This window comes from Podarcis liolepis, assembly GCF_965112155.1.
Source record: "Podarcis liolepis genome assembly, chromosome: 7".
In the NCBI taxonomy this organism is placed as follows: domain Eukaryota; kingdom Metazoa; phylum Chordata; class Lepidosauria; order Squamata; family Lacertidae; genus Podarcis; species Podarcis liolepis.
Window position 1 is genome coordinate 73188363 of NC_139561.1, and position 15948 is coordinate 73204310.

The 15948-nt window shown below is 46.6% G+C and overlaps 1 protein-coding gene across 1 annotated transcript; it reads right to left on the bottom strand.

Annotated features, from left to right (window-relative positions):
- Positions 1-1468: 1468 nt before the first annotated feature.
- Positions 1469-10120, bottom strand: LOC310710978 (trypsin-like). The gene is made up of 5 exons (XM_083512379.1): positions 9702-10120; positions 8018-8177; positions 5018-5271; positions 3958-4094; positions 1469-1666 (listed from the first exon to the last, which is right to left on the bottom strand). The coding sequence occupies exons 1-5, from the start codon at positions 9748-9750 to the stop codon at positions 1514-1516; spliced, it is 753 nt and encodes a 250-aa protein (XP_083368505.1). The 5' UTR covers positions 9751-10120; the 3' UTR covers positions 1469-1513.
- Between the last annotated feature and the right edge of the window lie 5828 nt (positions 10121-15948).

A 15948-nucleotide genomic window follows, 5' to 3' on the forward strand; every position in this document is an offset into this window, starting at 1 on the left:
AAAATGAAAACCTTTGTCTGGGGAGGGAGAACATTTGTTAAGCGATATCTTCACGGGCACCTTTCACCTGCCATTTGTTCAGTTTTTGATTTTTTAAAATTTTAATGGCATTCTTCGCCCCCTTCATGACTTCCAGTGCATGGTTTATTCCTGTGATAGAAAATTTGCAACTCTATGGCTGCATTCAGAGCAGACCTATTCAAAATAATGGACGTGGCTTAGGTCCCATCTGCACTGCACTTCTGATATAATATTTTTTTTATTAATCTTTAATACAATTCCAATAAAAGCCACATTGTCACATTACCAAATTACAATCCAAAAAAAAAAAAAAAAAGAGAGAGAGCCAATTATTCAAAAACCAAATTAATCAATTTGAAATGACCTCCCGTGTACTTGATTTCAGGTTACAAAACTCTTATTTCTTCCTTCTTTCATAATCTTGATTAATCCAATAACAACACTTCTGATTTTAATCCTGCACTGCACTTCTGAAACAGTAAAGGTAAAGGTAAAGGGACCCCTGACCATTAGGTCCAGTTGCTGACAACTCTGGGGTTGCGGCGCTCATTTCGCTTCCGCCTCATGTGGCCAGCATGACTAAGCCACTTCTGGCGAACCAGAGCAGTGCACGGAAATGCCATTTATCTTCCCGCCAGAGCAGTACCTATTTGTCTACTTGCACTTTGACGTGCTTTCAAACTGCTAGGTAGGCAGGAGCAGGGACTGAGCAATGCGAGCTCACCCCGTCGCGGGGATTCGAACCGCTGACCTGCTGATCGGCAAGCCCTAGGCTCTGTGGTTTAACCCACAGCGCCACCCGCGTCCCTCTTCTGAAACAGTATCAAACCTTTTTAAACAGTCCTGGAAGATAGCTTGCTTAGCTTGTTGAGAGCTGTTAAGAGACCCCTGTTTCCCCCATTGGTGAATGAATGAATGAATGAATGAATGAATGAATGAATGAGAGGGCAAGGACACACCCAGCTGGGCATTCAAGAAGTAGGGACCACTCCCAGTGCTGAAACTTATATTGTCCAGAGTTCTTGGTGTGTGTTTTTCTCGGGCATTCCAGAAGGGCATGAAGCAGGGCTGGTGAGGTGAATGTCCCGGGGGAAAATGTGTGGCTAAGGAGAGGGTGTGGCCTGGGCAAAGACCCGAGAGCCAGAAAAAGAGGCTTGGAGAAAAAGAGGCATTTGTTCCCCAGGCCTGAGGTTCTCCACCCCTGCCTTATGCTTTCCTGGAACCTTCTGCAATTTGTGATCTGCCTTCGGCACCTGGGGAAAGAGCCTCCCACACAGGACTGCCCCTAAGTGGGCCATCGTTAGTCTCAGCCTCAGCATGTGCCCGACCTCGTTGATCACTGGCCTGGTCGGCATGCATCCATGTAGGCACAGGAAGCAGAAAAGGCATGGGATAATGTTTGTGCGTTGGGGTGAGGGGGAGAGAACAAGGGAGATGCAGACTTGAGTTCATTTCTTATGCTTTATTTGTGCGCTTTGTCTCTGAGTTGGCGTCACCCGCGCTGTATCACCTCCCGGATCCAGCCGACGTAGTTGCAGACCTTGGTATAGATACCTGGTTTCCCAGGCTGGCCGCACACCTCTGGACCCCAAGACACGATGCCCTGAAGTTCTTCGTTGCAGATGAGGGGTCCCCCAGAATCGCCCTGCACAGGGAGAAAATCCCACCCCCATGTGAAGTCTTAATAGAACATTTCATCATGTTGGCTAGAACTCAAGAACCTTGAGCTCAGGCTCTGTGATAATTCAAAATTTCCAAGGCTTTTACAAAGCCGCATTCCTAGGGGTCTTCAGGGAAAGCTTAACCATTTAACTGGTTTCTTCAAACCAGTTAAAATGAGTAGTATAGGTCTTTCTAGCTAGGTCATATGGTGTAGAGTCAATGTAGCAGTCATTGGCTTAATTTCAAGTGACTTTTGCAAGCAATCTGTTCAGATCTTTGTTAAGAAGATGTGAGTGCCTGGAAAGAGCGAGAGAAAAGAAAGAAGAGAGAGATAGAAGGGGGGGAGAGAGAGAGAGAAAGAGAAAGAAAGAAAGAAAGAAAGAAAGAAAGAAAGAAAGAAAGAAAGAAAGAAAGAAAGAGTGAGTGTCTTGTACACAGTCATCATGTGGCACCTCCCTGTCAGATTACGTATCTCCAAATTTTGTCATGTGTACAAAAATGCATATACCAGAGCAAGGTGTACATATAAATGCATGTCTTGGTGAAAATACCATACAAAATGCACCACATTAGGGAAATGTGCTTTGCAAAAATGCTTATATTAGGCAACACTGCATACAAACACCAGCATTAAAATGCTGATGACTGTTCTTGAAGATATTTATTTACTAAGTCACGAGTTGATCTGAAAGTGTGGAGTACTGAACTTAAGAGTGGAAAAATTAGCAACTGAGTAAAACTGAAACTCACAGATACACCTATCACCACCTTGAGGTTTGTAAAAGTACAAAAAAAGACTTTATGGGGAAAACCTTGAAGGGAACAGAAACCCCGAACAAACCTCAAAACAGTCCAGTGAAGACTGAGCATGCTCAGTGGCCACAGAATGTGCAATATCTGTTGCCGGAGGTAGGGTGGGCAGTGGAGAAGTGGAGAGAGTAAAATGGAATGGAGTATCCCAGGAGGGGACATGGCTGGCTGAAACCCTGAACTGGAGCAGTCCCACACCACCACATTTTGCTGCAGGTCCTGGCTATTGAAACTAAACATGAAGTGGCAGTTCCAGGGTGTTTAAACACAGAAAAGGTCTTTGTCTTAGCAGCTCACAGACGCTGTAACACAGCCATGGGCACACAAGCCTCTACTGTCCTCAGCCAGTTCCGGGCTTAAAACATCTTGTAAAATTAAGCAATTACATGAAAGTCACTTTGGAACAGACAGAAAGCAGGTGGCAAAAAGTACAGCCCAAGAAACAAGGATTAGAGACAATAAGGACCATAGCAGGAGACAGGCAAAATGTGAACAAGGTGCACTCCAGCTACTGTTGGACTCTCGGCTCTTGCTGAGTTTGGTGTGTGGGGAGGGCAGTCTGGTGGTGGCAATAGTTGTGGGGGGAATGACAGCACAGGTGGGGCAGGGAGTGGCACCTTCCCATTTCATATGGTGAATTGGGATGGGCTGCCCCAGGCATGGTGGCACAGGACTCTCGTCCTCCCAACACCTCCGAGCTGCTCATTGCCTCATTTCACTCTGCCTAATGGCAGCGCTGGCTTGGAATGCTTATACTGTATTTTGAAAGTGACATGGGGGAAATAGTTTTAAAGGAGCCATTATGCCAATCCTGATTGTACCCTCCCCCCTCTCCCATCCCAGGGGTGCCATCTCTAGGGTGATTTTACAATTAAAAAAATTAATTGTGGGTGCCCAGCACCCACACTGCAGGGCCCCCGACGCAACTTCCAGTGCCTCGCAAAGCCCCAGAAGTCACGTCTGAGGCCTTGCGAGACCTCAGAGATGCTGTCCAAGGCCTTGTGAGACCTTGGAACTGGATTTCCATAGCCGCCGGAAGTAAGGTTCTGAGGCTGTGGGGTGTGTGACGTAATAACAGCATGTCCTAACGTGACACCCCGCTGGGCACCCATAACTTGGGGCCCAAATCGGCGCCTCTGTATCATACAATAATGCATTTTGCACACCATCTAGTTCAGGGGTCAGCAAACTTTTTCAGCCATGGGCCGGTCCACTGTCCCTCAGACCTTGTGGGGGACCAGACTATATTTTGGAGGAAAAAATTCCTATGCCCCACAAATAACCCAGAGATGCATTTTAAATAAAAGGACACATTCTACTCATATAAAAACACGCTGATTCCCAGCCCGTCCGCAGGCTGGATTTAGAAGGCGATTGGGACGGATCCGGCCCCCGGGCCTTAGTTTGCCTACCCATGATCTAATTTGACCCTAAGTTGCCTCTGAATTAAAGGATTTTCCTCACCTGGCAAGTGTCAGCACCCCCTTCCCTCACGCCAGCGCACAACATGTTTTCGGTGATGGCATCAGGATACACTGCCTCACACTCGCTCTGCGTGATGATGGGCAGATAAACACACTGCAGTTCTTCAGGGATGGTTGCTGTAGAGACGACAGTTACCAAGGTTAGGGTTCGCCAAATGTTTTGGACCAGTAGCACACTTGGAATTTTGCAAAAGGGTGGAGGGCGCCAGTCACAAAATGGCGCCCGCAGGAGCATGACAGGACACAGTTAGAGAGTGCACAGTCATTGCTGCTCCCTCTCAGGCAAGGCGACCATGGGAAGTCCGCTATGTGCTGCTGGTCCCAAATGTGGAAATAATGTAATAATGACCCACCACACACACACACACACACAGAGAGAGAGAGAGAGAGAGAGAGAGAGAGAGAGAGAGAGAGAGACTCAATGATGGTGTTGCTATCTAAAAAATACCTCGAAGCGTTCCCCAGTACTTGGGAAAATATACCACAGAGGCATTTCTCACATTTACACACACATACGTACCACAAATACAAAGCCATACATATATCTCCCCGCTCTCTCTGCCCAAGCAAACCCTCCCCTCTCTCTCACAAACCACACATACACAGAGATCATATATTTGAGGGCTGGGTAGTGAAACACTGTCCAAAAATCTGGACTTGCTGCTGCCAGTTAGTGTTGACACTATTGAGCTAGATGGGCAATTGGTCTGACAATAAGGCCGCTTCCAAGAGAAGGGCTGTAGCTCCATGGTACAGCATCTGCTTCACATGAAGAATGTCCCAGGTTCAATCTCCAGCTCCTGCCTGAAACCCTGGAGAGCTGCTGCCAGCCCGTGTAGGCACTATTAAGCTTTGTTCGCATTATTTGGCCTTTGCTTGCGTTCTTTGGAACATCGTTTGAATAAAGGGACCTCGATCGATTGCATGCTTTGCTTGATCCACACAACCCACATCTGTATGGTGGCAAAATCTTTCCGGCTGCTCCTATGGCCCCTCTCCCACCTCTGCCTTAAAAATGTTAAAATATTTGAAGGCCCTACGTCTTGAGCTGCTGGTCCTGCCCCACCCTGTCACAAGGCACCGCGTTCCTGGAGCAACGCACTGACTGGCCACGTTGATGGGCTGGACACTGTCGGTGATGGCCGCTGGCGAGGAGAGCCTGATCAGCATGATGTCATTGTCCTTGCTGACGGAATCGTAGTTTGGGTGAGGCACGAGCTGGACCGCTCTCTTTTGCTGTACAGTGTCCTCCATGCGCAACATGTTGTGCACTCCCAGACGCACGTAAGTGGTGCTGCAGGAGAGCAAGTCAAAAGGGGGTTACTTGGGAAATCTGCGAGAAAGAGAAATACAGTGGTACCTCGGGTTACATATGGTTCAGGTTACGGACGCTTCAGGTTACAGACTCCGCTAACCCAGAAATAGTACCTCGGGTTAAGAACTTTGCTTCAGGATGAGAACAGAAATTGTGCAGCGGTAGCGCAGCAGCAGCAGGAGGTCCCATTAGCTAAATTGGTGCTTCAGGCTAAGAACAGTTTCAGGTTAAGAACAGACCTCCGGAACGAATTAAGTACCGTATTTTTTGCTCTATAAGACTCACTTTTTCCCTCCTTAAAAGTAAGGGGAAATGTGTGTGCGTCCAATGGAGCGAATGCAGGCTGTACAGCTATCACAGAAGCCAGAACAGCAAGAGGGATTGCTGCTTTCACTGTGCAGCGATCCCTCTTGCTGTTCTGGCTTCTGAGATTCAGAATATTTCTTTTTCTTGTTTTCCTCCTCCAAAAACTAGGTGCGTCTTGTGGTCTGGTGCGTCTTATAGAGCAAAAAAATACGGTACTTAACCCAAGGTACCACTGTAGTTAAAAGTCTAGAGTGGCATGGTGTCATGGACTGGCTGGGGAACCCCCAAGGGAACCCCCAGGGGAATAAGGCTCAGAACCCAGGGATTGTTGGTGGGATGACGATGAATGGTCAGAGGGAAAGAGGGAGGAGCCTGGGAGGAGGAGGTGTTGGAAGCTGAAGAAGCAACAGGGTTCAGTGAGTGGGAATAGGCTGTGACAGAGAGCAGTCCAGAATGAGAGGCAGAAGCAGAGGCTGGAGAGGAGGGGTGCCAAGAGGCTGGTTGCTGAAGGAGCCAGGGAAATATCCCCTTCCTGAGGTGACCATCTCCCCTCCTCCTGGTCTCCCAGGAGGAGGAATGAAGAGGGCAGAGCAAAGAGAGACAAGATAAAGACACCTCAGGTTGCTGGGGAAGGACCCAAGGGAGGAGTCTTAGAGAGCAGTGGGAAGTTCTCACAACTGCCTCTTTGAAGCAAGACCTGGGAAGAGTTGCTGGAATCACTAGGCCTGTGCTATTTTAGTTTCTTTGAATAAAGCGTTAACTGACACAGGGTGTTTTATTGCTAGCCTGCTCCCGACTCCAGCTCCTGACAGCTTGGTGGGCAACTTGCCCTAATTTCATGTGGCCCTCAGTCTAATTTCATGCAGGTGACAGGAGGCTGGAGGAGAGGCTTCACAGACACCATACATTTAAATACAGTGGTACCTCGGGTTAAGTACTTAATTCGTTCTGGAGGTCTGTTCTTAACCTGAAGCACCACTTTAGCTATTGGGGCCTCCCGCTGCTGCCAAGCCACCGGAGCACGATTTCTGTTCTCATCTTGAAGCAAAGTTCTTAACCTGAGGTACTATTTCTGGGTTAGTGGAGTCTGTAACCTGAAGCGTCTGTAACCTGAAGCGTATGTAACCTGAGGTACCACTGTACATTCTTTTAACCCTAAGGATCCCGGGGATTATAATTTATCAAGCACAGAGCTAGAATTCCCAGCAGCCTCAACCAATTACAGTTCCCAGGATTTTTGTGTCCGGGGTGGGAGAAGTTATGTGCTTTAAATGTATGGTGTGTGCACTGCCCAAGAGTGAGAAGAGGTGGCAGAGAGAGGGGGTACTCCACCCACTTCTGGCTCTAGTCCCACCACCATCAACCACCAGCCCCTAACATAATATCTTCTAGAGAATGTAGCCCTTTGCAGTAAACAAAAGAAGCTTTTCATCCTAGTATAAAAGATGCCACCACTACTATCCATTTTCTCTTACAAGAACTGCCACAGCTAGAGCAAAGTTCATGGTTCAGTCTTGTGACCTGTTAACCACTTAGACTGATGTTTCATTGTCTTCTGCAACATGGTCTTGCCTCAATCACTGTGGATTAGTGGCAAGTTCATTCTGCTTTAGTTTGTTCCGTAATGCTTCCCCAATGCAACCACACTATCGCCGTCTGGAGGGGATATTGTGTAACAAAAGCAGGACAAATATGAATCCAGAACATCTGCGGCATAAAAAGTTGTGGGGCTTCAGCAGGAAGTTACAGGATATTCACTGACTGGAAGTGGAACTAGTGTGACTGTCCCAAACCTTTTGCAGGTGCTAACAGTACTGAGAGCTGGAGGGGCCCTTAGGCAGAAGAGGGGATTTTGCTAGAGGCAGTCTGTGTCAGGGGCTGGACTGAGGAGGAATAGTGAGGACCGCCCTCCTCCTCCTGAACCTTCTCCTGAACCTCCTCCTGAACCTTCCCAAGAACAGGAGGAAAGTGTAGATTTAGAACAGTGGTTTGCAGAAGGGCATAGTTCAGAGGCTGCAGAGGGGAGGAGATGGGAAATATTAGGAGAGCAGCAAGAAGAAGAAGCGTTTCAGGGAAGAGACAGCTAACAGACTCAGTGTCCCTTGAAAGCATTCCTGACCCCCCCTCCCAGAACAAGGCATGCCTTGAGATTAATAGAACAGAAAACTCAGAGGCAGAAAGCACAGATCAGCTGGCGCAGGGGTGACATATAATAGGAGACATGGAAGGGGTGGGACTTCACTCAGAGCAACGCCATTATCCTAGGTTGACTGCATTCCTTCGTCTCTCTCTCTCTGGGTGCATAGTGAATAAGTTACTTGGTAAGAAATGTTTTTTGTTTATCTACTTCTTGGCTGCCACCGTGGGAGGGATCAGATTCCCTGAAGCAGTCTGCTAGGTCAAGGAGGCAAAGGCGTACCCTGGGAGTCTGCAGTGTGCAGCGGTCAACACCCACTCCATGGTCACCAGAGCCCCGCTGCAATAGAACCGGTTCATGTCATAAATGGCTGCATGCCAAGGTTGGAAACCTTTCATGCATGCGGTTCCTCCAACGATTCGTGACGCTTCCTGCGCAGCCGCTGCAAATCGGGGTGGGGGTGGAGAGACAAGAACAGGGACAGTAAGAAAGGCTCTGCTGCGTCACCAGAGGCAAGGGTCCATTGAGCCCAGCATCCTGTTTCCCAGACAGTGGCCAATCAGATGCCTCTGGGATGCCCACCAGAAGAAGATGAAGACCATAGCTCTTTTCCATTGCTGCATCCCCAGCAACTGGTACCTAGAGATGCCTCTGAACTTGGAGCCTGCACACAGCTACCATGGCTAGTTGCATGCATAGATCATGGGATGGGAATCCATGGCCCTCCAGGTATTGTTGGCCTCCGACGTCTATCAGAAGAACTGCTTTTAATGTATGATATTTTAGTGTTTTTTTGGTTTCTGTGGAAGCCGCCCAGAGTGGCTGGGGAAACCCAGCCAGATGGGCGGGGTACAAATAATAAATTATTATTATTATTATTATTATTATTCTGTGAACCACCTTGAGATCTTATGATGATGGGCGGTATATAAACCTTAATAATAATAATAATAATAATAATAATAATAATAATAATAATAACCACCTGATGTCACAATGACTTGTGATGCAAGGTGCTTACAAGCCCCAAAGTTGGGATGTCAAAGCCCCTTGCAGCAAGGTGCTGCTAAAACAAACTTTCTCCCTATCCTTCTAATGGGGTTTCCATGCAAACCGCTTCCTGAATCAGGGAGGGATTTGCATGGAATGCTGCTGAACTGAGCAGGATTTCACCCCCTGCTCACTAGCTGATGAGCAGGCGTTAAATCCTTCTCAGTTTGCCTGTGTGCCTCTGTTCCTTGCTGGCTGAGTGGACAGCTGATGGGTGGACTGGCATGGCTTGGGAAAAATGGTCTTATGGGCCAACTTAGACCCCCCCGGCAGGCCATGAATGGCCTGTGAGATAGAGGTTCCCCACCCTTGTTATATGGAAAGAGTGGGAAACCTCAGGTGTGTGTGAATGCAGCTCTGCAGCCCTCTCTATTTAGGCCTCAGGACTCCCCACAGGCCACACCTGCTTCCCAGCTCCACCCCTTCTCCACAGCCCACACTTCTCACTGGTCCTGCTTTGCACCCTTCTAGAATGTTCTGTCCTGGCTAGAAAATATCCTTGAACTCTGCCAATGCTTCTTGTTTACCTGGAGGAAGGACAGAGAGTGATGTGTGAGTAAACTAACATTTGTTGCTCCACCCACTTTTCCTTCTGGCCCCACCCACCAACCACTGCAACATGGCCCCCGGAAGGTAGCCTACAAGGTAATGCAGCCCTGAGGCTGAGGAAAGCTGCACCAGTGCTCAGTGAAACAAGGTCCTAGGCTCAAATAGTGCGTCTCCAGGTAGGGCTGGGCGGCGCTCCTGCCTCAAATCCTGGAGAGCTGCTGCCAGTCAGTGCTGACATTACTGATCTGACTTGGCATATCCTACGTACATCTGAGCAACATGCTTCATGTGCACTGTCATTTACTTGAGGTTGAAATCTCCATTTAGAACAGTGACTGGCTTTGGAAACATGTTTGTACACTCTTACCTCCTGACACCAACAGCAGTGCCAGTGAAACCATCTCCATGGCTGTCATGTCACTGCATGAGACCGTGAAGGGCCTGTCTGTCAGTAGACCTGCTGAGGAGACATACAGAGCAAATGGTCACAGAGAGCCAAGGTAGTATTTGTGGATAGTGGGTAATAGGTTACAATCACATCGTCCCACAAAACTGCAACCCTGCCTGGTTGTCCAGGCAGTGGTATTTATAAAATTTCAAACAAAGCATTTCAATTTTCACCAATCATAAACATCATTACCTCATTTCATGTTTAATACACATGCACCATAAGCAATGGCAATTTATGTTGATTACGTTCTGATTCCCACCATGTTCTGTTACATTGTGTTAGTATGCATGTTGGGTAGCCATTTGCACCATGTAGCAACTTACGTTCTAGCTTTGAGCTGTATCTTTGTGATTCACATATTAGCTGTATTTCTGCCCCAATAGGGGGGCGGGGGGGGGCGGTTGTGTGTGTGGCAACATGCAAAATCATCAGTTTCATAAAGTAAAAGGGTACCATAACTTCTCTATTAGAAGCAAACTCAAGGATTTACAGAGGTACACATTATCACATTTATTGTGGCCCTTTGGGCCACCACCACAGGTACAGTAGGAATGGGGAGCCAGTGGCTCTCCAGATATTCTTGAACTCCTATTTCCACCAGCCCTTGCAGCCATTGGTAAGGGATGATGGGAGTTGTAGTCCAGCAATATAGTCACCATCCCTAGGATGTAGAGATACCTGAATTCACATTTCTGCCTAGGTGTGAAATTCACTGCGATACCTCAAGCCTCAAAGGGAGAAGGACACCAATAGTTGGCAGAGCACACAATTTTCAGAGCTTAGAAAGCCTGTTTTAACTAGTTCAAGTCCAACATGTCGAAAAAGGAACTGATTCCAGATTCCCACCATCCTTGAGGTCTAGTACTGTGGCCCTACCTTATTTATGTACCCCCTATGATGTTATAGTTTATAATTATTGTGTAAGGTTTAATTCTGACTATCGGTCGAATAAAGGAAATTGAATTGAAATTGAATTGATTCCCACCATCCCTTTACAAAGCAAACTAATTTGGTTCATGTTAAGTTCATAGTTCAAGGTCATCCAAATGATCCTTGACAATCCACCCCCCACCCCCATTCAGGATGTTACAAGTCAGCTCTCCACATTTCCATATCAGTTTGTGAATTTTGTATGAACAAATCCTCACAAGAGTTCAGCAGAATTTTAATGCAGACTTCTAATATACACGCGGGTGGTGCTGTGGTGCTGATCGGAAGGTCAGCGGTTCAACTCCCCACGATGTGGTGAGCGCCCATTGTTCAGTCCCAGCTCCTGCCAACCTAGCAGTTCGAAAGCACGTCAAAGTGCAAGCAGATAAATAGGTACCGCTCCGGCGGGAAGGTAAACGGCGTTTCCGTGCTCTGCTTTGGTTCGCCAGAAGCGGCTTAGTCATGCTGGCCATTTAGTCATGCTGGCCACATGACCCGGAAAAACTGTCTGCAGACAAACATCGGCTCCCTCTGCCAGTAAAGCAGTAAAGCAATTTCCCCTAATAGACACATTTTTGCAAAGCAATAGACCCCGATATTGCATTTTAATGTTATTTTTAAACTAGAAAGTGTGAACACTTTTTTGTGAACACTTTACCCCAGTATTTGCATTCTCTTACTTTACTAGAGAAGTGTGTTTCAAACTTTGGAAAAGTGCAAATCTGTTAAGTTCACTTTTAAATGCAAACTGAATTGAATTTCCATCCAGTTCCTAGGTACAATAGGAGGTGTTTTTGTCTCACCTTCCTTTCACATTAAGGGAAGCAGTCATGGCTGCTGTCTGGAGTAAGTCACCCTGGAGTAAGTCAGAGGGCTTACATCTCTTTAAAAGGCAGGAAAGTAGGCAGTGTTTTACCAGGGATAGATACCAAGAAAGAGGATTTCTTTCTGGTAAATAAGAGACAATTGTGGCATATTGTCCATCATCACCCAGCTGTCATTCAGAGGCATGTTCTAGTCTATATGGGATTAAAAAAAAATATGTTTCTATAATGCCCTTCATTGAGAACACTAAAATAGATTCACTTGCATATATTTCCCAGTTGGCTGGGGAACTCTGTGAGTCACAGGAAAATAGCCATTCTTTCAAAAGTGAAATCTCACATCACTTTTTTAAAACACACACACACACACACACACACACACACACACACAGTTCTTCTTGTGATAGGAAGAAATGGAAACTCAAGAAGAAGGGTATTAGTTGATCAGCTTGAAAGTAAAACATGCTTCTTTATCATAGAAACAACTATTAAAAATTACTATCTGGCATTTGTAGGCAGGTTACTTATCAATAGGTCTAACCAGAGCTAAATGGGACAAAACGAAATGCATTCTGACATTTTATAGGCCATTCCGATGAGCACGAGAATAGAAAAACAGATGTATATTTGTAAGGAGCTCTCCAGTAGCCCCTTCTAGCAAAAGGTCACTTGCAACAACAACAAAAATCTGATTGAAATCTTCGACAGCCCCCTTGCCCACAATCTTTCATGATGAACTGGGAAGCTTTGCTTCCAAACAAGGGCATCCTAGTCACCTTCTCTGGTGAGATCTCAGAAGGATGACATCCATCTCTGAGAGAGATAAAGAGCAGTCCCACCTACCTGTCTGTGATACAACTGGAGGGTTTGGAGGAACACTGTGGCCTGATGCCTGCCGACAACGCCTGGCTGGTTCTACTTTAATGAGCAGGGTGCTAAAGAGTATTCATCACCATGTGTGACTAGTTTTGTATCCAGCAGATTCCTTGATGCCTTGGTCCACACAAGTCCCACTTCGGAGCTCTTCCCAACTGCTGTATACTTTCCCGTCCCAACAGGGCCAACGCTTCTCTTCACGACTTGTGCCTGCATCCACCACATGCCTTTACAGGGCCTCAGACGCCTCATCTGCCATTGTTAATTCCTAGGCACTCCTCCTAATGAAGAGGTGTCAGCCTTTAATTATTATTACAAGGATTTCCCCCCCCCTCTTTGTTGGATAAGGCTGCAAATTGAGCAATGGTCACTGGGAAGGGCCTTAGAAAGAAACAGATTAGTGTCAGCTATTGTTCCACGACAGGTCCTTGCCGCTTTAGTTTTTAACTGGGTTGAAAAGCGTAAATGCACAGACCTGGTGATAATTTTCTGTCAAGCCCAAGGAACTGCGCAAACAGATCACGGGAATGGAGCCTGCTTTGTGGAAAGTTGCTCACTTTGTATGGTTGGTTTCATTAATTCATTGTTCAGTCAGGCTGCTTTTAGCTCACCTTTCAGCCCAACGGAACCCAATTTGAAATGCAGAGCCCAGCATTGGACAGAGCACCAGATCGGGGTGGAGAATTAAAGGGCAGGGCGCTCAGGGCACATTTCAGCACTGGGACTTGTCAAATGTCCAAAGATACCAGGTGTTGGTGCCAGCCCTGGTTAGCAGCCTATCTGACCTCACAATACTGCGGTCATGTTAAATCAAAGGACCCCCAATTTTGCCACAATGGGCTTTAGGTGAATATGCCACGAGAAGCTGCCTATCTCAGAGAAAGGGATGTAAAAAAGCACCGTTTTCTGTCCCACCCTGTCTGTCTCCATCACATGCATCACCGTTTCTGTTCTGCTGCAGTTTGTCTTCTGCCAGAAATTTTGTTCTTTGTCTCGCTGTCAGCATAACTTGCTGTGCAAAGGAAACATGGTGGTGGCCGGGGGGGGGGGGCATAAACAATTACAGATTGTTTGAAGACTGAAAACAATAACAGCTGTGATTTCTGATCATATTCAGTTGAATTATTTCTGCTCTCAACATGGGACGTATAAGCAAACACTGGCAATTTTTGCACCTATTTCTGCTTCAAACTTGGCATATGCCCCCCCCCCCACTTCCCCTTGTAGGGAACTGATCCAGCGGATAGTAGAGAGACATGACCAAAAGCCCTCACGTAAAAAGCGAAATGTGCCCACCGGTCTGAATGTGGGGTAAGCAGCCTCATATAACCAACATGCTTAAATCTAATTAATGCATGAAGGGGTTAAGAACATAGAGTAAGCTGTCCTGCCAAGCTTAGCTAGGTCACACACTCTACCTTGGGAAGGGTTATCCAGCCTTTGTTCTTTTCACTTTTCACCATTTGAACCATACTAGAAAAGAGGTCAAAGTTGGATGCTCCAGGAAATTCTCTTTAAATATATGAACCAAGCTTAGTCCATGTGTCAACCAAAGTCAGCCATCTTTGTGGTTTTATACAAATAATTTAGAAATATTTACTACTTTGGAACCTAAGTTTACTGCCTAAATTTTCTTTCTGCTGTATGAAAAAGCCCATGAATCTGACCTTTGAAGAGTTTGTAAGTAAACCATTTCTAACTTACCAAATATGTGGTCTCTTTGTACAGCATGGGGATGGCCTGCTGCTGTATAAGCCTGCATCTGAGTTACTGCAGGTCTGAGATTCTAACAACGCTGGAGGCAGCAAAGGTATAAAAATGGGCTGAACCATAGAAGACACAAAAAGTGTCTGCTTCAAAATGGTTCTGATAATTTGACTTTTGTAAAATAATAGAATGTCTTTATAAATAGTGGCATCCCCAACTTGTTTCAGTTTTTTTTTAAAAAAAGTAATTTAGGGACACAGCAACACAGTTTTCCTATTAAGATTGTGTCTCTCTCTTTTTAATAGTTGCGCATTCGTAGGGTTTTTTTTGGACCTTAGAGGGATGGGTGCCCACAGGAATTTTCCCAGTGGTGCACAGAGGAAGGAGGAAGGAAGGAAGGAAGGAAGGAAGGAAGGAAGGAAGGAAGGAAGGAAGGAAGGAAGGAAGCATACATACTAGTATCAGTGAATAGGTCTACAATTTATCTGATGGGTGGTGAGCTGGTGACAAGCCTGGGTAGACTAAAGATTTTCCTGAAAACACCCAACATGCCAGGATAACAACACTGGCCCATATTTCAGGGTTATGCTACCCTTCCTGAACCTGGTCTCTCCATATGTTTGGGGCTGCAACAAGGACATACTGGCTGGGGATGATGGGAGCTATCCAAAACATCTGGAGGGGCAACCAAGTTGGGGAAGGCTGGTGTAGACAGATGTCTAGATGGACCAATTTCTGACTTGGTACAAGGCAAATCCTTACATTCCTGTGGGTGGGGGCAAGCTTTCTATGGTCAAATGTATACACTCTTCTGCAGCTTTGTGTAGCCACCCGCTCCTTGCCCCATCTGGAAGCTTGCTGTGCCATTTTAGACCTAGGTTCAGGGCAATTCCCTTGCGCTGCCTTCTCCCTTAATTGCTCCCTTCCCTATGGCAGCAAAACTTTGGTTTCACAACCAGCCCAGACAGACTTCTTGCCAGACACAAAGCATGAGCTAAGTGCAGTGGTGGTTGCGAGGTAATTGCAGCCCACGCCACCCAAACAAGTCTGGATAGACCTCAGGCTCTAGAAAGGTCACACCGCCGAGGAAGGCAGCAGAAGGTATCTTTAGGGCTGGCACCCTGAACCATTGTCCCATCTACAAAATGGACAGGCCAGCCGTGCACATTCCTAGGGTATGAGTCTGACTTGATGGATCTCCCATGCGCTGCTTTCCTATTTTCACATATGTTGTTCTAGGCATGGCTTAGAGGGCACAAAGGTGGGGCTGCCCTTGAAGACTCTCTGGAAACTTCAAAATATTGCTGTGGCCCATCCTTTGACAGACCGATGAGTTTGTTACACCTGTCTTACAATTCTCTATTGACTACCATCCCCCCCCCCCGATCTAATTCAAAATGGTGGCTTTGACCTAGAAAAGTTTAAATGATTTGGGCTCATATAAACACCTCTCCTCTGCCAGTGAAGCATTCTCCTATATGAAGAGCATCTCCCCAGCTCCAACATGCGCATTAAGATCTGCTAATATGATCTTTCCCCCCCTTTTTGCAGATCCAAGATTAGCATCAACTAGAGCTTCAGTCATAAATGTTCTCCATGAGTTCACTAGAAGGTGCCTTCTGGATCTGCTCCCAACGTCGGTGTGGCAGATGCCTACATCCTCTGCCTATTTGGTGGAAGGTATGAATGGTAATTCTACGTATGTGCATGCTACAGTACTGCCTATGTACTATGTACTATGTACCCCTTTGGATGTCCCACAAAGGTGTTCAGGCCTGTACCTAGCACTTGCTGGTAGATAGAATAGTGCAGCTCTGTAGAGTTCT